Source organism: Pistacia vera, unplaced genomic scaffold, assembly GCF_008641045.1.
Source record: "Pistacia vera cultivar Batoury unplaced genomic scaffold, PisVer_v2 Contig99, whole genome shotgun sequence".
Lineage (NCBI taxonomy): Eukaryota > Viridiplantae > Streptophyta > Magnoliopsida > Sapindales > Anacardiaceae > Pistacia > Pistacia vera.
The window spans coordinates 521437-546616 of NW_022196878.1; the positions used below are offsets into that span (position 1 = coordinate 521437).

General features: G+C 34.6%; 3 protein-coding genes across 7 annotated transcripts; all 3 read right to left on the reverse strand.

The window, feature by feature from the left end:
* Positions 1 to 294: 294 nt before the first annotated feature.
* Positions 295 to 24772, reverse strand: LOC116121503 (transcriptional corepressor SEUSS-like). Of its 2 annotated transcripts, none has more exons than XM_031407453.1 (10): positions 24703 to 24772; positions 11428 to 12565; positions 11225 to 11344; positions 10921 to 10969; positions 10341 to 10555; positions 10171 to 10239; positions 9714 to 9808; positions 8397 to 8490; positions 4733 to 4802; positions 295 to 1813 (listed from the first exon to the last, which is right to left on the reverse strand). In XM_031407453.1, the coding sequence occupies exons 2-10, from the start codon at positions 12523 to 12525 to the stop codon at positions 768 to 770; spliced, it is 2856 nt and encodes a 951-aa protein (XP_031263313.1). In that variant the 5' UTR covers positions 12526 to 12565; positions 24703 to 24772; the 3' UTR covers positions 295 to 767. The 2 variants fall into 2 exon arrangements, with proteins under 2 accessions (XP_031263313.1, XP_031263312.1); XM_031407452.1 differs by lacking the exon at positions 24703 to 24772 and adding an exon at positions 13554 to 13840 and having other exon boundaries at positions 11428 to 12804.
* LOC116121496 (BTB/POZ domain-containing protein At2g13690-like) lies at positions 18883 to 19934 on the reverse strand. The gene is made up of 2 exons (XM_031407445.1): positions 19895 to 19934; positions 18883 to 19601 (listed from the first exon to the last, which is right to left on the reverse strand). Exons 1-2 carry the CDS (start codon positions 19932 to 19934, stop codon positions 19045 to 19047), a joined length of 597 nt encoding a protein of 198 aa, XP_031263305.1. The 3' UTR covers positions 18883 to 19044.
* LOC116121505 lies at positions 20364 to 24072 on the reverse strand. Of its 4 annotated transcripts, XM_031407458.1 has the most exons (6): positions 23950 to 24066; positions 23697 to 23836; positions 22294 to 22740; positions 21506 to 21676; positions 21272 to 21388; positions 20364 to 21184 (listed from the first exon to the last, which is right to left on the reverse strand). In XM_031407458.1, the coding sequence occupies exons 2-6, from the start codon at positions 23763 to 23765 to the stop codon at positions 20585 to 20587; spliced, it is 1404 nt and encodes a 467-aa protein (XP_031263318.1). In that variant the 5' UTR covers positions 23766 to 23836; positions 23950 to 24066; the 3' UTR covers positions 20364 to 20584. The 4 variants fall into 4 exon arrangements, with proteins under 4 accessions (XP_031263318.1, XP_031263317.1, XP_031263315.1 ...); XM_031407457.1 differs by having other exon boundaries at positions 20364 to 21388; positions 23697 to 23749; positions 23950 to 24072; XM_031407455.1 differs by having other exon boundaries at positions 20364 to 21388.
* Positions 24773 to 25180: the final 408 nt, after the last annotated feature.

Consider the following 25180-nt stretch of genomic DNA (forward strand, 5'->3'; position numbering starts at 1 on the left):
ATAAGCATTCTGAAAAAATCAAAGAATTTCTTGGGAATTCTATATGATCCATTCGGTGTTTGTTTGTTTTTTTATTTTTTTTCCTCTGACCGATAGTGTTTCATATGGGTTCAACTCCTACTAAGAAGACTGGAAATTAAAATGGCTGGAAGAAAGATGTTTCTCTTGTCCCTTCCAAGCAATCGGAAAATCAGTGACCAGAAAAAGAGACAAGTTGATCAAATGCAAACAAGGTTACTCTCTTCTTTAATCTAAAATTATATATATATATAGAGAGAGAGAGAATCAGCCAAGTGAAAATAAACTAATATAGCATTTCATTATAACTATAAACTTTTGGTTCCATTCCACCGAGGAAAAGCCTGGAAATTAGTTCCCATTTTGAAGCTGTTTTGCAGGAACAACTTTCATAGGGAAACTATATACATTACACAGTAACAGACCTTCAAAAAGGGAACTTTGAAAACAAGGTACACTCTCAGTACACAAGGAAGAAACAAGGCAAACTAAATGACAACATAATGTAAATTTTCTACTCGAAACCCACTAAGCTCTATAATTTCCTTTCCTATAACCATTAGTAGCAGCTATATGAAAACCACTGTACCTGTAAGACCAAACCCATCAAACTCCTCACATGGTACCAAGCAAGCCTAAACACAGCACAACCCCTTTTTTCACCACCACTACAACTCCATTAGTATATATGCAGCTTTCAACTTTCATCATGAACACAATATACGAACACAACACCACATGATAGATATTCAGGGCAATTTCCATTCAGATGGGAGATTATTGAAGCCATTTACAGCTCCAAGGCCATTACGAAACCGGTTGGCCATTTCCTGTTGCTGATGGTTCATGCTAGCATCTTGAGGCATCATACCTGCCTTTCCATTCAACACCCCAAAGTTATTTCCACGGGCACCTCTTATTCCAGAAGCAGTGGCAGTGAGACCCATCCCCCCACCACTCAAGTTTCCAAGGCCTCCATTACTGATGCCTGAATTGGTATTAAGTGTACCATTACCCACTAGGCAATTGCCGTTACTGATTGAATTGTGACTAAACTGCATCACCCCATTAACGTTCTTCATATTGTTCTGTGCAGAACCAACTGTGTTCATATTGTTCTGTGCAGAACCAACAGTGTTCGTGTTGTTCTGTGAAGAACAAACTGTGCTCATGTTGTTCTGTGCAGAACCAACTGTGCCACCTGCTGTGCTTAATTGGGTTGAACTCAATATTTCTTGAATAACCTTCTCAAAAGAGTTTTCGGATTCATTCGGATCAACCCCATTTGACTGAGATGGCAGCTGAACTGGGATTTGTGCTGATGGATTCACTGGACTGATGCTATTTGTAGTGGCTGATGCTGCTATAGCATTTTGAGAACTTTGAGGGGGGTTATTAGAAGAGGATGGCGTTGTACATGAGAAAGGGGAAGGAGGATTGGTTTGAGCTGCTGGCATGGTAGTTGAGGACCCAGCAGATGGAATCTGAACAGCGGTCCCAGCATAGGGACTGGTGGGATTATTCATCAGGTTTTCAATTCGAGAATTCATGGAATTCTGGCGAAGAAGCCCGACAATGGCCGTGTTAGAACCAGAAGTGGATGTCAAACAATGGGAGTTGTTTACACTCACAGCACCATTGCTTGTAGAAGGCCGAACAACACTTGCCTGTACAGAATGATGATCATTGTTCAAATTTTGTCCTATAACCTGTTGCTGCTCCTCAGGCCGTTGAGGTAAATGAACCACAGATGATGGATCTGTGCTGCTCCTCCGAGGAAATTGGGCCAAAGCTTCTGAACAAGAAGAAGTCGTTAATTAGAATATAGTTAACTAACGCACTAATCAGTAATTAATCATCATATCTGTACCAAGATTGAAACTGTACCTAAACACCAATCTAGACACATCCAGAGCAAAGGAAATATCCAACTATCTAACATGATATTGACTAGAGAACAGGGCATCGATTACCAATAAACAGTAATCAATTATAATACTTCTACTAAGATAATTATAAAACAGAGAAGAAAAAGCATACTGATAAAAGAGCCACTCATGTCCAATAAGAAAAGCTACAATTTTAAAGTTATCAAAAAGGTTTTTCATGGGGCAAAACTATACTGTTAATTTTCTTAACAAAATCGGAAGACTGATTAGTATGTCATTACATCACATCCCGCTTGGAAATCCGCTTCAATAACGTAAGAAATCTGGCAAGAATAAAGAAGGTATACCAAGGAGGGCATTTTAAATGCACAGACCCCAGGAAAACGAAACCGCGATTGTTAACTGCAGAAGCATGCTGGTGAGGTGCAAGCTCATTATCCAGTTTACTAGAAAACAGTTTCCTTCTAGGAAAAGAACTGGTGCAGATTCCCAATTCTAAAGCTCGTTCATTGTCTCAGGCTTTCAAAGGAAAATCATCATAGCTTCCTACCAATCAACTTTTGAACCCAAGAATGAGTTAAGTGGTTAACACGCTTGATTCCAACTTAAAAGGAAAAGGGTTCATATCTCTTAGAACCACCTACCTAGGATATTATAGTGCGTAAGTTTCCTGTCTACCAAGATTGTAGAGTTCAGAAACAGCCCCAAATAAGAAATCTGGCAATAATAAAGAAGGTTTACCAAGGAGGGGATTCAAGCTCAATAGTGGCTGAAGCAGAGTAATTAACGCATCCTAAATGCACAGACCCCAGGAAAACGAAACCGCACTTGTAAACTACAGAAGCATGGTGGTGAGGTGCAAGCTCATTATCCAGTTAACTATGAAACAGTTTCCTTCTAGGAAAAGCACTGGTGCAGATCCCCAATTCTAAAGCTCGTTCACTGTCTCAGGCTTTCAAAGGAAAATCATCACACATTGCTTGCTATAAATCAACTTTAGAACCCAAGAATGAGTTAAGTGGTTAACATCCTTGATTCCAACTTAAAGGAAAAAGGTTCATATCTCTTAGAGCCACCTACCTAGGATATTATAGTGCATAAATTTCCTGTCTACCAAGATTGTAGGGTTTAGAAACAGCCCCCAATGTAGAAACTCGGTGAACAAATAGCCAAGATCAAGGGATTTCTAAGAAGACTATTCTTTAATAGATCTTAAGTTCCTAGGAAGAAGTTGATGATGAGCCACAGGCATGCCAATTGTCATATAAATAATCATAGTCAGTATGGCCAAGTTTTCTACTGATCTTGGGCAATCGTATGCTCACACTTAGAAAATTCCTTGCTTGGAAGCAAAACTAAGAACCTTTGAGAAAGGTTTTCCAGTCGAAAAGCCCATTTATCAAACCAACATTACGGGACATTACGGGACACCCGAGGTTTCAGCCTTGGATATCAGAATGGGGAGGCATTACATTGGGTTATGCTCATCAACATTTGACAGTAGTAAGTTTCCCACAGTACAGAAAAGTTTCTCTTGTCACCTATTTAGAAAAAATTCAGTACACGGCTGATGAATTTGGCAGGCATCAGATGAAGTTAGTTACCACAGAACTGATAAAAACGCCCTTCTGCATTTTTCTTCATTAGGTAATCACACTCTAATTCAAAGAGGCCATGCATAGACCAGCTGAATGGAGCTGGTTACATGGTCACTTGGCTAAGATCAAGACAAAAACATGGTGACTAGTGTATCCATTCACTCCTGACTTCTGCTTCTGCAGACTAGCAAACCTTCAGTCCAAGCTGACATTTTTAACTATCGCCATAAGTAGCTCCATGAGCCAGGAGCGCCACCAATGGAGGGTGGAAACGAACATAGGATCATATCAAGATGACCCCTTTTCTTCTTTCTTTTCTTTGTGTCTGGATCGTCCTAAAACCTCCTTAAGGATTACCCCCCATCGTTCATTTTCATCAACTCTCACAATGTGGTCCTAATAATCTCCAGTCTAACCATGAATCCCTTAAAAAGAAAGAGCCCTAACCCCAACTATTCAAAGAGAGCAGATCATACAAGACCTAAGCTAGTCATCTACTGTTCATTTTTGCATTGGATTATGAATCAATTTACCTTGCTAATGCTTCAGAAGGTTTTCAAAAAGAAGTCGCCAGCACACCAATTGGATTCTTCCATAGATGTTTTGCAAGACCAAGGGCTGTTCTGTATCTTGATCTATGGCATACAATTTGGAACCCTAGCCAAGTAGACCTTGAGGGATCAATTTATAATCTAATTTTTGGTGTAATCAACCTATTTCAGATCAAACAGATAAAATGACTTCTGACAATGAATAAACCACACAGATACATGTCCCTGCAGAGAAATACACCATCAAAACTCCTAACAGCGACTCTTTTACGTTATTCTTCTTTTAGCTTTAATAAATCAAACATTGCAAATATATCAGAGGAAGATCATTTTAAACTGTCATATTAAAAGTCATGCACTTCGCAAAGGCACATATACTCTTGAACAACCATCACCAGTTCAACATACTCTCTCTATAGTTGTCAACCACACTATTCGACAATCATTTGATTAGGGAAATGTAGTATTATGTTATTTAAAACTGAAATCTCTATAGAGTCTCTAAACCAGCACCAACATAGTCTCAGACTCAGTTTATCCCCTTCCAAACCACTGCTCCTCTATTCCCCATGGAACAAAAAGAAAATATTGTCATAAAAATGACATCATACAAATCATGTAATATGAATGAAGACTCTACTAAACCAGGAAAATAGGGGAAATCTGTAAAGCTTACCCATAGGTCCCTTTCCTGTCTCCTGGCTACAGTCCATCAAATCCTTCATGCTATTAACCACCTCTGATATCTGCAATTTACCAAGTAAACATAAAGATAACTGAGTCATAAATTCCTTAATAAAGAGCTAAGCTAAGTAATCATTTTTCTAGCATGATAAGAAAATTCAAATTTTAACAAAATGCCTTCACTCATGATAAGGGGTAGAAAAATATCAACAATAAACGATTACCGCAATCTAATCATCTTCTCAATTCAATAGAATTTATTACCATCATAATCCCAAATTTATAAACTAAAGCGCACTCTACTAGACAGTTCAAGCCTAGATCCCAAGATTTTAAATAAAAACTTATCTATTTAGTACTAGAAAGCATTAATGACGCATTCATTCCCTCAGGTATAAAACATGTCAATGAATCTATTTAAGAGAATGCACCTCAACAGCCATAGCACTCATTGACAATTACGCATAAAGAACTAAATTAGTTAAAAGAACCCATCTGATGTAATTTGTTTAAGTTAAATTCATTCAAACATTGATTCAACAGATTAAGCATCAAAAAGCATGTGGATTAGCTACTTTTACCAAGTGCGCCAGGCACCAGCCAAAACTCAAAATTACCAGCATCCACCTGTCCTGATATATCAATTTTTACACTGGTTTCTGCAGCAATCACAATTGCATCCTCAACTGCAACTGCAATTGAAAACACAACCACTTAAATTAGGATTTCTAAGATGGAGTTTCTATTTAGTCTCTATTATATTCAACAGTCAAGTTGATTTCCTAGTTAATTTGGTATTCTAATACATGTCATTATATCACCATAAATATGTAGTCTATTCTAATATGAATCTGTTACTGCATTTTTATCTTTCAACTATCAGTTCTTTCCATCAAAATTGAAATAAAGAATCCTAACATTTGGTAGAGACCCTAATAATGACAACCAAGGAACTTGAAGAAAACTTTCAATCCTTCCCCAACAAAATGAATGAATACCAGCCATGTTGGACCTCTATGGACACATTTATACCAGTTGCAGCCTGGTGTGAACACCATATCTTGCAGGTGCACATCATCATGGTTGCACTATACAGAAAGATTTTCCACTCTTTGATTATGAAAATTTACTTCCAAGCAAAAAGAGTATTACAGATACAGATGATGATGCTATTCCATGGTGTCAAAAGTTAAGAGTGAATTATGGGTGAACTGATTTGAATGCAACTTAAAATTGCATTGCATACTCAATTTGGAATACTGGAACAAGCCACAACTACAACAGCAGAACACGCGGCCAACACTTTCCTTCTTGGAATAAAACCCTCCTAGCCCTAATTACCTCTAGTGTTAACATCTATTGTCAACAAAGCAAGCAAAAAGACTTTCCAAAGGCCTATATTTGAATTGCAATTTTTTATTCAAATTCTGCCATCACTGAAAAACATAAATAATACTTCTAGAAGTCATATTCCTTGCAGTAGAAATAAAATTGTGTAATGAGTTTAGGAACACATCTGAAATAGAAATCTCCATTGATGTTGAAGTAGACCTTCCAACAAATACAAACTTAGGCAGACATCAAAATTTGTTGCATGAGAAGAAGCTCTCCTTGGATGGACAGTGGGGATGCAAGAATTCGAAAAATCTTTCTAAGTAGAAGTTTCCTATTTAGTCTCTCCTTTAGTGTTCCTTACTTGAGTCGGTTTCAAGGTTAATTAGATAATCCTAATTAACTTGTGTTCCTTTACAAAATAAACCGAAAGATGAACATTGATTAAAACACATACAGCTCTAGTCAAAATATCCACCTAGAAATCAGAAGCGTCCAAAGTGAGGGGTATCAAGATGTGTACAATATACAATCAAAAAGCTTTTGTCTATAATCCAGAAAGTACAACAATTACACACTTGAATCAGAACAAATCATGGAATAAATAACATTAACCCAATACTCCTTCCCAATTAAGACGGATAAAGACAAAAGGTGCATTTAGAAAGTATTGTAAAAGCAAGGCCAAAAAGGTGACTCTATCACACAAGCAATTAAAATCTGCCTCTCTGCTATCTTAGAAAGCACTATTGCTTCTTTCTTGCCTAATTACCTGAGTAAGGATTTAATATTTCCAAAGAATCCTGGCTTTATTTTGTTTGGCTTTCTTTCCCTTGCCAAAAGCAATAATGTTCTCTATAAGCAGAGTCACGAGAACCCAACCTAACCCACAAGAAATTGGCTTCCTCGCATAAATTAGCCCACGAAACTTGAAGCCATTGTCTAATAGAGGAAAAGATTATTAGACATCTCTTCATTTTTTTCTACAGATCATGCACCATTACGAAAAACAGGTCATCTTCATACATTCTAATTTGTCTTACAATTTTGCTTGCGTCTTCAGCCTCTCTCTCTCTTTAGGTTTCTCCTTCTGTTATTACTTATCCTTCTTTTGGCGGCTTTCTATGTGATTAAGAACCCTAACAACTTACAACAGAATTCATCTTTCAGCATATACAACAGTTCAAATATACACTTACCATAGGTACCAATGTGCCAAACTTTATTGGTCATGACTAGCATTTCACTTAACCATTGAACATTCCAGTAACCCACATCTAAATCTAATCACATTAATGAAATGCCATCAATAAACTTAACATCGCACAATACTTATAGATGTTACAGATCCACTGACCACTGCTTTTGCAAGTGATTTGGTAGTGCATGAAGCATGCTACTTTATGGTTTGAAAAAAGAAAACAAAAGCCCTTGATTGATTCTAGTTGCATTACACATCAGGTGCTTTTCCAAAATTTTCTTTTTGCATCTTTTTTTTTTTTTTTTTTTTTCTTTAACTCTATTATCAAGGGTTTTGGCATGTAATTTCTACATACTGAATTATTTCTCCTTTATAAGCAATCTTTTTGCTGTCCAATTGTATTCTCCCCCAGTAATATCAATAATCCTTCTCACTTATTAATGTTCAGCAATTCCATTTTCTTCTGCTGGTACAATCTAAAAGATGTAGTTAAATTTTTTATTCTTAAAAGAAATCTCTCATTTTTAAACATTAATTGACCACATATAATACAGTCAACAGAATTATGCTAGGGTAAGACTTATCTTATTAGAAAACAAATTACAGATCATTTTAAGTTTTCAGATCATTTTAAAAGAGACATGAGGAAGAATTCTTGTCTCTTCAACATTCACCAAAATGTGGTCAACTCTTGTATCTCATTCAATTAATTTATTTTACATGTTACATAAAAAAATACAATCAATATTGTACTCATGCATTTTAACGAACTAGGGCATACGATTTAAGTGGGATGTTTGGTATACAATACTATGGAAGTTAATTTTATCAATGCACTCGGGTAATCAGGTTGTGTGTCCCAGAGAAATCCCATAAGGCAAAATGCTTAAAAAAAAAAAAAAAAAAAAGTAAATAAAAGTAATAAGAGTACAGAAAGTTCTCGATGTGGAAGGTGATCAAAGTTTTTGTATAAATCATGTCTGAGTAGTTAGCACAAAATGATAACAATTGACTGACAACCAAATAGCATAAAGTTCAGAGACTGGAAACATAAGAGATAAGCCATATCAAATCTTATAAGTCAGAATGAATGTGAAGAGAGAAGTGGTAGTATTCCACATACCTGAAGACACCTTACAAATCTCTTTGTATATCCTAAATCATTAACTAAAGGCACCTCCAAAGTTTTTGCTAACTGGCGAGCAGAAGCTAGAAACCTGAGAAAATAACATATTTTAATTAATAGAAGTGGCAAAATGTCACACGATGAACAAAAAAGTTTGACATTAGATGATATAAATAGATGACTTTCTTAGCAGAGAGAAAGAACAAAATAAATCAATGCAAAACTCTAAAAAAGGCCCCAGCACATGATCCTTATATTCTCTTGTGACATATATATACAAGATATAGTTCAATGTCTGTCTCACTATTGGGGCTTAGCGATCAACCTCTGTGAACACATAGACCAAGGCAGAACCTTGAAAATTGTCATAGGAAAGATCTAGGCTCATAAATGTAAAAAAGAATTAAGGACAATGTTTTTCACTAGACTTCATCCTTACATGCTTGGTAAAACTTCAAAATAAAACTGTAAACAACTACATGCAGTATCCAGCAAAATGCATGACTTGAGGTACAGTGTGTCAATTTTCCGGAAACAAGGAGAGAATATAAATCTAGAATTAGTAAGAGCAAGTACCAGTTTAAGAAAAATTATATATCCACTTTTGGAATTTCTAGACACTCACACATGTCATACATCTCATAACCACACGAAACACAAACATGCAAGCTACCTCATAATTATAAAGATTATATTGCTGTGCGAATGTAAGACAAGACCATGGAATGGAGAAGGCTTAGCAAAACATGTGTTGGCGATTTGCATATCTATGTCTACCCATCTCGAGAAGCAGCAGTTTTGAAGAAAGATGAAACAAAAATCACAGAAATCCTCTGAAACGTTGAATCTAAGGTGGTTTAAAAAATTTATTCTGCATGCTACCCATATTTATCTCCTTAAGTATCTCCTATACTTCCAATTAAGGAGGAAGCATTGAATTGAGAGTTAAAAGTACTGTCAAAATACCCAAGAAACTGAATGCTAGCCAAATAAAATAGCAAAACAACATACTCAAAAGGCCAACCTCAAAAAGCCAAAGTGTTAAAGTTGCACAATCTTAATTGGCTATTTCAACTGCTCACAGTACTGATTACCATACAGCACATGTTCTCGAGTACCAAAATGAATGTATATTCGCACACACAATAGAGAAAGAGGCATCACAAGGAACAATTAATTATCCAACATTGTTTAAGAATCGGGATGTTGAAAATAGTACCCAAAAACATATAAATGAAGCATGTAAATAGCCATACAGCATTCAACATACAAAGCAGGAAATAATACATCAAATTTCAAAAGCAAATAACTCACGTGTTACAGTTATTTAGTAAATCAGGTGTAGATGAATTGGCTCCACTCTGAGCAGAAGCTTGGTACTTTTGTGCCGCAGCCCCAAGTTGACTTACCTGGAAGAAGTTAACTTGAATCAAGTGGCCCCATATATGAGTATAAAATGCCAGCAGTCAAAATCTACAATACCACCTTACAACCTAAAGGATAAATGACATACCTAAGAATGGAAGATTTATATCCAAATGGACAGAGATAGTTTAAAATACTTAAAAGACTAGTGAGCAAGCCAGAAGAGATATCCAGAACAAGCGACAGACTAGTTCAACTAAAGAAATAAAAGAATCCGTATCACTAATTTTGTCAATATAACATGAAGACTTGTCTGGGTCTAGTTAATACAATTAAACAAAGTCTTTAAAGCCTTCCAAGTGAAAAATATGATATATAATATAAAACAAAGGAATTAGAATTTAACCTGTGGTACAATCAATCTTCGAGGGATAAGCTCCTCATGACGCCGTGCACAAAATTCCCAAGAGCAAATCTGAAAAAGATGAATAAAAGTAATATAAAATAAATGCTTCATCAGCAACACGTCCACAAGTATAAATTTCCTATAGCAGAGGGCATTCACTAACTCTCAACCTTAAGATCTGGAGAAAAAACAATACGAAGTTGACCATCACGTACTACACGAAGGTGCTCAAAAACACTTTCTTGTATTGCTTTGGCATAGTCAAGTACAATTTGACCCATTGCATTCTGATATTCACGAGGCATATCAACATAGAGAAGTTCTTCCAAAGTGCCACTGTCATACTTGACTTTCAATAACCTTGGCAAAACCTCAACAGTTGTCTCTGAAATTACCATATAAACAAGATTTGAATAGAAAAAAATTGACAATTAATTGCATTTCAATTTCAATAAAGCAAAACAAGAGAGATGTCATTACTTCAACTTCTACACAGCTCATATTCAGCCAATTTGATTTGTTAATGTTTATCTTTTCCTTTTCCTTACAGGATTGCAATTAATATTAAGTTTCCAAAAGATTGAATGAAACCAAATGAACTTGCTCACTAGAAGAACATTCTTAATTCATTTTGAATTCTTAACTGTAAATCATCAGATCATTTTCATCCTCCCTTTACAATTTATTATAATGCTGTTGAAAACAGGGAGAAAATGACAACGTATTTAAGATTACATAGAAATAACATACCAAAACCACGACCTGCCTTCTGGTTGCAAATTTCACAGTGCCATGTATCCTGCATAAACTGCAATTAGCTCTCTCACACTGATAATAAGCCATACTTTTTAAGGGAAAAATAAAAAAATAAAAATATAGGGGCAAATGAATAGATAGTGAACAAAAAAGGTTCACATGCAAAAGTTAGATGATTTAGCAAAGAAAATATTCCCAACCATGTGGCCAAATACCAGCCTTTCTTTCTGTTAGTTACAAAGCAATTGGGCTTTCACAAAAAGCACATTTTTGTTTGTGCTATGTTAAAATAGCATACCTGAGGGAAAACACCATTAGTTTGGCGGTTATTTCCATACAATGACACACACCATCTTTTTCTAGCATTGGGGGCAAAAAAATCAGCAACAAATTTCCGCCAGAACTCAATATTGTTATCCTGTAGAAAGCATCAAAATGACAATCAGATTACTAAAACATCAGTAGACAAAAGTTTTCATCAGCAGAATGAGAGAATTTTACATCAGGTCTCTGCTGCTGCTGATACATATATTGAGTCAAACGCCTAGCACACATTCCCGGTTCATAAACCGGTTTGGTAGATCTACTAGGCAAATTATGCTGTTGAAACTGCTGTTGTAGTTGGGGGCGTTGCTGAGGAAGAGCCTTCAACAGCTGTTGCTGCTGCTGCTGTTGTTGCATTTGCAAAACGCGCTGTTGTTGCAGAAGATTTATCTGTGGAATGGCAGGTTGAGAAGACTGCCCTGATAGGTGGGGGAACGGCTGCTCTTGATATTGTTGCTGCTGCTGCTGTTGTTGTTGCTGTTGCAGCTGTTGTTGTTGCTGCTGCTGCTGTTGGTGGTGTTGCGGCTGCTGCAAAAGCATTGCTTGGTCAAGATGTGGTTCCAGTTTGACAGGTCCTATGCCTTTTCCAATCTGGTTTTGTTGCAGCTCTAACTTCACTGGGCCAGAATTCCGAAAAGAATGCAACGATTGATGTGGGCCAATCTGATCATTCATTGTCTGTGACTCCAGCTTGATAGAGTTCATGCCAGCGAATCCTCCACGATTAGATTGGATATGGCGCTGTTGTGGTTGTGGCTGGCCATGTGACACAGGGAACTGCTGCATCAACTGCTGGGCGTGCTGCAAATTTTGTTGCTCAAACTTTTGAACTTGAGACTGCTGCTGATCCAAAAACATCATGTTTCCAGAAGAATTTGGCATTTGCTGGTTTTGAACTTGGCCAGATGAACCAGAATTTGCCATGTTTGGTGCCACAATTGATGATCGCGAAGCACTAAAGCCAACATCAGTTGATACAACAGAAAGGGAATTAGAGTCAGACATAGCATCAGTATTTCCGCGGTGGAAACCACTTAACCCAGATGGACCTGTGTTTTTAGCACCATTCCCAAAAGTCTGATTGAGAAGTGCGGAAATGTTGGCATTATTCCCAAGCAAGTTCATATTATACGGAGCTCTTGGAGAAATAACTGAAGAAAATGTGGCTTGAGGAGCCACTGGACCTCGTTGTGACCCCAAAATGGCAGAGTTTGTTTGCAGAACTGCAGATGAAACAGATTGGGAACTGCCGACTGGAGTTCCTGATGGACCCATATTGCGGAAAACAGAACTAAACCTATTCACCAAAAATGACCTAGCACCACATAGCTGAACAGTACCCAGATATTCATAAAAGCTTTTCTAGGCAGCTTGGCAGTAAAACTTGATATTCTGGTCAACCCAGCAACAAGAGTAATCTCATACACAAAGCTCAATACTTCAAATTTCTTGCCATGTCGCAACAGAAGCTACAAACCTTCCATTGGATCATCCGAAACTAATTTATTGGAGCCAATTTTCGAACAACCCGAAAAGGAGTACACAAACGATAAGCTGCAGCAATTACAAGTGAGAACCGATGTGCATTAATAACAATATCTGATAAGCGAAACCCTAGTAAAGCTACTTATATCAACAACAAAATTGAACCTTGAACCACAACACAAAGCATGAACCAAGAAACAAACTTGAAGCCATATCATCAGTCTGAATAAGGTATTCTTCACAAATAACATACCTCACTAGCTCAACTCGAAGTTCAAAGCAACAACAATCCAAAAATAAAAGAATGACAAACTACTATTCTTGTCAAAATAGAGGCAGGAATGTCAAAACTGGGTCCGATTGTTTGCCAAGAAAATGCAGAAAACAAAAAAAATCTTCCCTTCAGTCTGGACACAAACTTTACATAACAGTGAACCCTTCAAACAACTCAGCCTGAGACAACCCGATAGAGTTTCACATCCCTTTTCAAAATTTTCAACAACAAAAATGAAAAAGCTTAAAAATTCAAAATTTTCCTTCGCTTTCCCCCACTTTCTCAGCAACCAAACAGAACAAAATTTCACCAAAAACCAAAATAAAACACCTAAAAACTCACAAAACACCACCACATTCACAAACCCAGAAACCAAATAAACACCACACAAACAAAACCTTCATTCCACCAACCAAATTCACCAATTCCACACAAAACAGAACCCAAAATCTAACTCCAAAAAACCCCCAAAAAAATAACTTTTTTAAGCAAAAAGAAAGAACCCAATTCAGAAATAGAAAGAAAGCGAGTGAAGAGTACTTACAAAGCGCGGCTAGCTTGAGAATCTTGACAAAGATTTATGATCCTAAAGAAGCAAGACGAAACAAAACCGAAAACCCATATGCATATTTATTAGTAAGACTCGTCTGGTCCTGCTGCGCTCAAATAAATGATTCTTTGGTAATAAATTAAATTGATTAAAATATTAAATTTATAATAATAAAAAATGGTAGGTTTCTTCTTCAATCTTGAAACATGGTGGAAATTGAGCTCTCTCTAGGCACCAATATTTTATTGTTTTACTGGTTTCTTTTTCGCTTTTTGCTTCAGTTGATACTTGATAGTACTAAGCTTCTTGTTTTGTTGCCTTCTCTGTACTTTGTGTATTTATATTTATTAATTCAGAAAGATGAGAGAGAGAGAGTAATGGTTTTGCTGGCTCACTGTTATTGAGTTTTGTCCTTGCGGACGTCAAATATCCTTTGGATTGAATTGAATTTTGATTTTCCATAAATTTTCTCTTCTTTGTTTTATGCCTAAATATCCATGGTAGGATGGATTTACTGTCATCTCTGTATCTTTGCATCATGAAAACGTTAAATTATATTTTTTATTTTATAGTTTTTTATTAATAAGTATATTATAATTATGTAAATGTTTAATAGTCCCTATAATAGGTTCTCATGTTTAATATAAGACTCTATATATCTATATGTTATAGTGAAGAAAATTAATAGGTGCGTGTTTAATAGTTGATATCTAGTACGTTTGTTTGTCTGGTCAAAACTTTAAGGATAGGACAATCGTATTATTTTTATTTAATAATATTTTGTCATATATTTTTTTTTTTCATTATAATTAGTTAGTTTTGAATAAATGCATGGGTAATGTAATATCGGCGCATGACCAGCTAGATCTTGCCGGTCGTGTGTCGATATGGCCTTTGTCGGCCAGATCTATGGCTAGATCTGACGGTGGATCTGGCTGGCAAAGGCCAGATCTACTTAATGGCTAGATCTAGTCGCATTTGCTCATCAACGACAGCCAAAGATACGGTCATCGTTAATGGTCAACGACGACCATATGTTAGCTGTAGTTGACGTCCGGTTTCGGCCAAAGATTTGGTCGTCAATGGCCCGATCTTTGGCCTTAGATCTAGCCTTTTTCGGCCAGATCCACCGCGGATTTGGCCGGAAAAGACTAGATTGGTGCCCTACCGACCAGATGCAGCCGGTAGTGCACCATTATATTAGATTCCGGCCAACTTCCAGCAGTGGTGGCCGGAATCTGGTATAATGTGGGTTTATGGGTGTTTTTGCAATTTCAAAAAAAATATTTAGGGATACTTAATTAAATTAATAAATTTAGAGGGTTTGAAAAAAGTTGAATAATATGGTAAGTTTTTTAGCATTTTATTGTTTAACTTTTTTTGGAATACTAATAATAATATTCCAAAAAACCAACCAAACGGAGGTGTTAATATTTACTTTTCAATTGTACTTAGTTGATATTAAAATATATATATATTTTTTAATCATCGAGTGTGTTTGAACCAACTTGCGTACATTTTAATTAATCATTGGGGTCTTAGAACTGTCAGTCAAGTAAGAGCTCTAATGACTACCCTTATTAGTGTTTAGGAGCTCATAAGCTTTCTTTTACTCTTTTACCATCAAGTCACCTGTAATAGTTGATATTAAAATAATTATCTTTTAAACTCCCCTTCAAAAATCATTAAATTATAACATATCAATAATTTTAGATTTAAATTTCTGTCGACAATTCTATATTGAAATTCGAAGTTACTTTAACCTTACTACCCATAATATGTAATAAATAAAAAGGTTTCACGTTAGAAAAGGTCTATGTGAATAAAGTTGTTACTATTATAACAACACTCAGAAAGTTATATCTTTTTTCTTTATTTCTTTTTTACTTTTTATAACGTAGTACTGAATTTTAAACAAACTCAGTCAACCCGAAAATTCATATGAGAAAATAATTTATTCTAAAATTTTGAAATTATAAATTAAAATTGAAATATATAAAAATAACTTTCTAAAAATAAGATAATTTTGAAATTATAAATTAAAAGTGGACCATTTTGGATTAGATTATTTTAGAACTTTGAAAGAGAGAAAAACAAATTGTATAAAAATAGGAGTCAATTTTCTACAAACCCTTTTTGACAAAGTAATATTATAAAAAAGATATAAATATAATTAAATAATTAAAATAATCTCAATTAATTTTCTCTCTCTATTCTTTTTTTTTTTTTTTTTTTGACATAAAGAACAAAAATAATGAAGGATATTTGCAAATTACAACAAATTTAAACATTGCAAATAGAAAAAAGACAAAAGTCTTAATTAGAACAAACATGCCCTATATATATTATTGTTAATTTGTTATGATATGGCAAATATAACTACCTAATAATAATTATTATTATTGTTATTAATTATTATTATTATTAATTATTATTATTATAGTTGGTAATTTATTTAATGAGGAAATATATAAATACATTTTTCAAAAAAAAAAAATTCGTATAAAAATGTTGACTGGTTTTCTCGATCTATTTTTCTTTTTTTAGTAAAATAGAAATATTATTATTAGTGGTTAACAAAAAAAGAAAAAAAAAGATTCTACCACACATGCTTATTATTGTACACGTGACATTAAAACTTATGAGAACTCAGTAGAGAAACTTACTTTGAAAAAAGTTTAAACTTTAATCTTTTTATTTATTATACATCAAATTAATTTATACAAAACTTATTTTAATATTTATGAATTTAATCAAATTTTTTATTATGTGAAATTAACATTGTCACCCTAAATGAAGGTTTTATCTGTTAAATATAACTATATAAGAGATAGAAAGGACATTTGAATAAATTGTTGACCATTTTTACATATAATAAAAATGTAACAATATGAAAATAAGTAGCCGGCTATTCAAATTTACCAGCCATTTTGGCCAAAACAGTCAATTATTGAGCTTAAACTTTAAGTAGTGGTTGTTTAAATTATCAACCTTTCATTCAAAATATCTGATCTACTCATTAAACCTTAGTTATATTCAATGACAAAAATGTCATTGGGGATGAAAATGTTCGTTTTTTTAAATGAATAATATTATGTTTACGACCCAATCTCACAATATTCTCTTACAACTCTAACGTGACAGTTGAGTTGACAATTGTTACGTTAGTTCTCACCACACCTAAGACACTAAATGACTTTGACTAAACATGAACGGTCGTTTTTTAAAGACGAACGATCGTTCCTACATAAGGATTATATGTTTTTTATAAACGAACAATCATTCCTTATAAATGGAATATTCATTCTTTATGAATTCCTTATGAATGAACGGTAGTTTGTCCCTAAGGAACGACTATTCATCTCTAAATAACAAAGTCGTTAGTTGACATGATAATACTAATTATGCTGTTGCGTTATGATTGTAAGAGAATATTATGAGATTGAATTATAAATTTAGTATTTTTGTTTTGAAAATGAAGGGAGAGTTCATCGAAATTAGCTATACGAAATCGAACTGATCTAAGCCAACTCTTGTGGCTGACAGAACGCTATTTGGGGGTGAGAGTGTTAGTTTTTCGAAATTGAAGGGAAAAGTGATGGCTGTGATCGTAATAAATAAAAAGGAGGGGAAAAAGAAAAGAAAAAGGGAGTTAGAAATGAAAGAATGGAGATGGCGTGTCAGATTTATATCAGAGAAAGTGGGGCCAAGAGCATCACATAACATGCATGCTAACATAAATGAAATGCTGTCAGTGTTGCCAGGTGTCGGATAATTAGAGGAGAGATTCTGTGTTGAAGAAACAAAAATGGGTGGCGATAAGGGGACAATTTCAGCCCCAATTTTCAACATTTGATTCTCAATTATTTGATTGATGGGAGAATATACTACCAACATAAATTCAAAGCAAAATTCATAATAATAATATAACATAATATATCTACAATTTTGTAATAATGGAAGTGGATAAATAAAAGAATTAATGAAAGCAATTTGGTAAATAAACAAAGGGTTCTACATTGTGACAAATTGTTTTACATTGTTTTGAAAGGAATAAAGATAAGTTGGAAAACACTTTTCGTAATTTTCTCTCACAAATATTGATCTGACAAGTAATTTGTTAGTTCGATAGATAGCACCCATTACGAGTTGACCAATTATGAATTGACACATCGTGTTTGTGAGAGAAAGTTAGTGAATATAGTATTACTGTAAACGAACCGTCTTTATTTATTCATCAGTGTTTTAAGATGTTTGAATTGAATTGACATTAAATATAACTTTTTTTAACTTCTCTCTTTGCTTAGTACGATTTTTAAAAAATAAATGACTAATAAGAAATGTTTAAAATTGAGTCAAAATTTTAAGTTGCAGTATTTTAACCCATATTTATAAACTTAAAATAATGTATATTCCAACGACTTACTAATGCTAAAATGAATTTTATTATTTCAAAAGCTTTAAAATAATTTTTGTTATTATATCAAACCTTTAACATCCCATGTCTTTATACTCTAAATTAAAATATCCTTTGTTACTAGTGGAATAGAAAGTATAATTTTAACCTTACCTCAAGGTGTTCACACAATTTAAAAGAATAAAAAATACTACCCAAATCAAACCGTATTTGATACGATGAATATGACCAATAGAAGAATTTTTTTTTTTAAATTTTAAATAAAAATTAAAAAAATTTCGGGATTAAATTAAAATACCTTAAATATTTATATTTGAATTTATAACCAATCATTCATTGCATTGCAATCCAATAATTAGAAGTTGATGAATTGACATTAATATAAAAACAATACAAGTTCTTAGTCCAAGACACTAAAATTGCAAATATAAAAAAAATATTTTAGGAAATTTTTGTACTGATAGGACTTAGGAGGGGATTGGCCTCGGCTTTTAGTTTTATAAGTTTTTTATTTTTTAATTTAAATATTATGATTTTGTTTTTCGTATGTTTGATGGGCTCGGTCTATCATATGGTATCTTTCTAAAACAAACATATGACAAGCCCATATATTACGTTTTACAAAATAAAATACCACATCATCTATACATTTATCACAAATGAATTAGTTGGATATGATCCAAGTAAATGTATTTGTAATAAAATTTGGTTGGATAAACATACAGATGACAATCCATACTTAAAAAGACTAAATTATTGGAAAAACAAGTGTTATAATAGTAAATTAACAACTATTGTTAGCATTTCTCTTATATGTTATTGATCTGCACTTCAACTTAGTTGTAATCTTTAGCAAAACCCCACTTTGTTTTGATGATGATCATAATCTGAAATGAACACGGTAGCTCACCCGAAAATCAAAGCCATTTTTATGCTTTAATACCTCTTATAACAATTCTACATAGTTGATCTACATTATTGACGACTCAACCAGATGTTTTAGAATCTCTTTAAGCTATATGCCAGTGGGACGTTACAGAAAAATACAATTATGATCAACACTACAGATTACCTTGATTCAACAGTGTTGGTTTCTGAGCCTCGTAGAAATGATCTTCGCCACCAAATCTGGAAGGATTTGCTGAGGTTGGGGCATTCAGTACCGTGCTTGGAGAAACACCGGAACCATTCCATAAACAACACGTACTGCTGCTTTACTGGAAGTGTAAGCAGTGTCTGACCCATTGCTTCCTCTAAGGTCTTCATTTCGAGCCCTTTTTTGCATCTCTGCAGCCAACCAAAGTCTGATAGCATAGGGCCAAACCACGCTTGAAAAAGCGCTGATCTTGCTTCCCATGGGCAGTGCAGTTTCCGCGTCCCCATTGCAATAAACAAATTTGCTGAAACCCGGCTTAGCTCATACCTAATCATTGGAGATGCATTCTCATGCAATTTAAGTAGTTTCCCTTGATCTGCCCACAAATCCACAAATTCTTCTCCCATCTGCCGATCAAGCAGGATTTCTAGTAGCCAATTGATATTATCAACCTGTCTAGAGATGCGCTCAATCAAAGGTTTACTCCCCTCTTCTCTTGCTACTTTCTCCTTGGGTAATTGCCAGAGGCCTCATCAAATAGGTTCAGTAGTGAACCCAAACAGGACTGACAAACAACATAGAAATTTATATTTAATGATTCAAAGATCAACCATAATGTTTAACAAAAGCCAAGAAGTTTGAAGTTTTGACTTCCAGATATTGTAAGATTCAAATTCTCAAAAAGGATTCATCTACATTCCACTTCTAGAAAAATAACATCAAAAGAGGTGAGGCATATAAATGCTGTTTCTTCACGTGCATCTTTATTGTGGTTCGATTCTATTCTATATTATCACGGCATTTACAAATTATAGCATGAACAGTACAAGCAAAGGCCAGCTATTCGAAAACAGAACCCCATATAGAATATTACTTCCCTTCATCAAAATGTAGAGTCATCAAATCTGAGCATTCCAGAATTACATCTCAGGATCAGATTTTACTAACGACATACTGAGCATACAAGTTTGCTGCCAAAAAAACATTTGTTGTAACGCAAATACAGAACAGAACTGATCAATGCTGTTTGAGGGGGATATATTGTTACCTTCCCAGTAATATTTACTGGGCGAATGACAGCCGTGGGATGATTGTCCCTTGATCTGATCCAAGCCTGCCAAAGGCTCTTTTGATTTCTATTGGGTGGTTTGGTCACAAGTCGTACGGAGTGATATTCAAGTGAATTTATTTTTATTAATAATGTTAGATATAATAAATTCAAAGTAAAACATAAGATGATGGTATGAAAAGAATGGAGGTTCATTATACAGTAAATAAAGGAAAAGGGAATAAAATAACTCATGTAATACTCTTATCTGAAGCATTCCATAAACCATATATAAAGATTAAATTACAAGGAAATATGCCCAAAAGAGATAATAAAGACTCAAGTAAAGGGGTCTTCAAAGAGCAACGTCCACTAAAACAAAAAGCATCCTAAAGGTAAAGAACACAAGTAGAGTTTGTTGGAGCAGCAGCACCTTTGGATTCTATAGAAGAAACTTCTTCTTCTTAGCTGTTGTTACCTCCCGAGGCATCATGACCCTCTGAAGATTCTGGAACAAAAGTACCAGCAGCTTTCACTTGATCCCCAGAAACTTGAAACTCATCACGAACATGTTGAAGATCTCTGTTAAGCTTCTGATCAGGGGCAGCAGTTGCATCAATGATGCTGGAATTATAAGAATCGGATGCCTGAAATTTAGCAATAAGACCATCTCTCTCAGTACAGCACACTTTACATTCTCTCGATTTAGAAACCATGGTATTCGCTGAAGAAAGTTCCTGCTTGAGGGTCTTGGATTGATCTTTAAATGTTTGAACCGCAAGGCTGGATTCGTTCAAAGAATCTTTTTCTTTCAAAAGCTGGATCCGCTTATCTTTATCCCTAAGAAGCTTGTCTTTGGCCTCAAGAGTGGAAGGGGTATCCTGCAAAGATTTGTTAGTCAAAGGTTTATCTTGTTGACTTGAAGAAAGGGACTTACCAAGGGCATCTAATCGAGAGTTAAGATCATCAATCTCGCGTCTTTGCTGATTGACTAAAGACTTATGTTTAGAAATATCAGATTGCAGTGCTTCAATTTCCGCAGATTGATTCTTGATAGTTAATTCCTGATTTTGGACCAAAGAAATCAAACGGTCCTTTTCAGCATCAGCTTCCAAGAAAGAATTATTCGAGCCAACCGAAGCAGCACCTACTTTCTCAGATTCCAAAGACTGAACAGTAGATCGTAAATCTTCCACAGATTTACACAACAGCAAATCACTAGGAGCACCGACTGAAGATGAGGGACCATTGTTGACCAAAACAGCAGTCTAAAGGAATCAAGGACGAAGAAAAGCAAAAACAAAAATAAAGAATCAAGTCAAGAGTTAAGTAAATTGTGATAATGAATATAATTAGTAAAAAGGGTAGAATAAGGAAAAATTTACCTGAGATGCTTTAGAACTCTCAGAAGAAGACATCAATTCAGGATCCATTTGAGTCCAGCGAGTTCCATTTCTTGAGGGGTCAAGCGTTTGAGCAACATTGTCAGGTATAATACTACTATCTGAAGTCCTCAAAGGATCAGGATCACCTCCAGGGGGTCTCAGATGAAAGTCCTGAATCATTAGAAAATGATTAAACAAATGGTGCAGTAAATTCAGAAACGCCGAAGTAAATGAAGAGATAAGAAATAACGATTTGAAGAATATAATTCGAAATTCGAAATTCAAAAAATAAGATAAGCTGTCAAAAATCATTGCCTAAAGACAGATTAGAAGGCTGGGACTTAGTGTAGAACTTGAAAATTGTATGCAAAGAATCCTCCAAAGAATATCTTCCAGCTAGAGGTAAAAGAGAAGCAGATCTGATTAGAAGATAGCAGCACAACGGATAAAGGAGCCGGAGGAGGAAAAGCTACCGGAGTATACAGAAATAACTAAAAGGGAATGTTATGGGAAGAAGATCGGTGAGCTGAAAAAAGTGTGATATGAAAAATAGGTAAAACTGTTCCCCTCAAAATGTACATATATAAAGGGGAGGCAATGATAGATTTGTGAAGACATGATTTTGGACAGCTAATGAGTAAGATATAGAAATTTTCTCTCCGATGTGCTTTCTCATTTTCACTGCAACCAAACATCCCTGTTCTTCATCAATTTCTCATGAAAATCTCTATTGAAGATTTTGAATTCTTCATTATTCAAACAATATATGCAAATTTTCACGTCCATACCTCCCTTCCTGAAATCTGATAAGGTCCATAAGGATTCACAGGAAATTGCTCCTCCATGTCTGAAAACATCTGATCCTCAAAAGTTGAGTGATCAAAAGCTTTTTCATCCTTTAAGAACATGAACACAGCAGCTATTGTAGCATTGAGTAGCAGCAAAACTGATACATCATAATTGTTGAAATTCTTGACACCGAAAGCTGTCAGAAGTGTACCAATAAACTGGATTCCGGAGGAGGCAAGGTCCATGAATCCAATTTGCCTGTCAGCCACTAAAATGTTTCTTTCCAGAAAACAAACACCGATTGTCATCCCAAAAGCAAATGTTGCTAAGATTAATGAAGCAACACGAAAACTCAGCTGGCCTTTATCAATAAAATTTAATACCAATGATGCTGCCTCTATCAGGAGATAAAATATCGCAGGCACACGTTTCCAATGTTGTTTAATCTAACAGTCCAAAGTATTTATCAGTAAGATTCAGTATACAATCAACCAATTATGAGACAAATACATGTCATAGAAGTTGATATTATGTCTCAATTGACACATTCATAATTAATTTGGTATGTTTTCCAACAATACATATAACCACTCAATATTCAATTATCAACCGATAAAGTAACTCCAGAAAACATTATGGTAATGGAAATTCTTAAATTCTTATGTTGTTGGGTTACTTCCGTGATGATTAACTGATTACTGTAATAAACTGTTGGAGCTATCTAATAGTTATTATAGGGCAATTAGAGTTATCCAATGGTCATTATAGTATAACATATATTATTGAGTTCTTCATTATTATATTTTCCAATTTTATAATATATACAAAACCATAGTTTGACTTATTTTCTTTTTTAACATCGATTTGTAGATTTTTGCCATTACAAAACTCAACATCATTCAACCAAGAGCAGATGATCTGATTCGCTAGTTACCAAATTTCTACAAAGGGTTTTTTATTACTCAGCCCCTTGAGAGATGAGGAAGTATAAACGCGCCCGTGGTTTCTGAAAACTATTAATATATCCCACACTATCAGGGAGTTTTTAACACTTTATTATAAAGATAAATGATAATCTCGATGGCGTAAATGATAATTTTAAACGGGTGAGTGAATCTAGGGAGGTTCACAAAACCTTGGGTATATTCAATGCTTCCTAATCTCTCATGCGGGGTATATAATAATTAATAAAAACCCCATAAACACCAATATGTTTAACAAATAAAGAACGAGCTGGAGCCCTCTAATGCTTGAAAACCAAATTCAAAGCATACCAAAAAACTAAGTAAATAAATAAATAAACTTGATCTAAATCAAATCAGGAAACAAATGCTTTGTAGCAAACTACAAGTAAATAAAAACTAGTTACGTTTCAAAAATGGAAAAACTAGAAAATTGTTACCTTACAGATGAACGAGGATCTCATGTGCCTTATTTGGAGAAGCTGCTGTCGTACTTTTCCGGTTTTCATGTTTGAGATAAAGTGAAATTACGTCAGATGGAAATTTTTTTTTTTTAAGAACGAGTTGGAGCCCTCTAATGCTTGAAAACCAAATTCAATGCATACCAAAAAACTAAGTAAATAAATAAATAAACTTCATCTAAATCAAATAAGGAAACAAATGTCAAAAATGGAAAAACTAGAAAATTGTTACCTTACAGATGAACGAGGATCACATGTGCCTTATTTCGAGAAGCTGCCGTCGTACCTTTCCGGTTTTCACGTTTGAGATAAAGTGAAATTACGGCAGATGGAATTTTTTTTTTTTTAATAGTCTCTGTGTCTGCATTTTTAAATCAGAACGAAGGTTCGAAGAAATGTCGTGGCGGTAACTTTTTAATAAAATTAATCTTTATTCTTTTAATTTAGGGGGAACGACTATACATACCCAAAGTTTGTTGTAAAGACAAAGTGGTACCCAAAAAGTTTGAAAATAACAAATACCCATTTTTTATCATATTCTATTAGGAATTTTCATTTGCTAAAAGGCAAAAATGGTGAAAAGATTGGAATACCCACCAATCTCCATTCCCAAAGTGCGCCAGCAAGGGCTAATGCCACTGTTTATCACCGAACTTCACAGAAAAATGCTATATCTGATCAAAAAATCAATCGATGATGTAAGAGGACTGTGCAAACAGGCTTGGGGTGAGAATGAAATTACTATACTGTTTTTTAGCAGACAAAAATCTCTAACAGAATATGACAGAAAGTATTTGTTTGTCATTTTCAAATCTTTTGGTATCAATCTATCTTTATGCCAAACTTTGCGTAGGTGGAAGTCGTTCGACCTTTAATTTATAACCTTAATAGGAGTAAAATGACCAATACTTTGTCTCAACATTGATTTTAAATCTGTAATCTATGTACTACAAAAATTAATATGTAAATTTGAAAAAAAAATGACCTAGCACCACATCGCTGAACAGTACCCAGATATTCATAAAAGCTTTTCTAGGCAGCTGGGCAGTAAAACTCGTTATTCTGGTCAACCCAGCAACAAGAGTACTCTCATATGGAATTATTAGTATACTACGATATGCGATACATATCAATTCGATACGAGTCACCAACGATGTGTATTAGAAAGTTTATCCTAAACCTTTCGATATATTGATATGTATTCTATGATATAATACGTATCAGTTTGTATCTTTAAAAATATCGATACAAATCAATACAACTTTATTAATTTGAGCTGAAGGCTCAAAAAAAATTTCAGGTAGGATCCGATTCACTAAAACCTACCCAAATTTACACATTTTGACAGCGATGCGCTCATACACAAAGCTCGATACTTCAAATTTCTTGCCATGTCGCAACAGAAGCTACAAACCTTCCATCAGATCATCCAAAGCTAAGTTATTGGAGCCAATTTTGGAAGA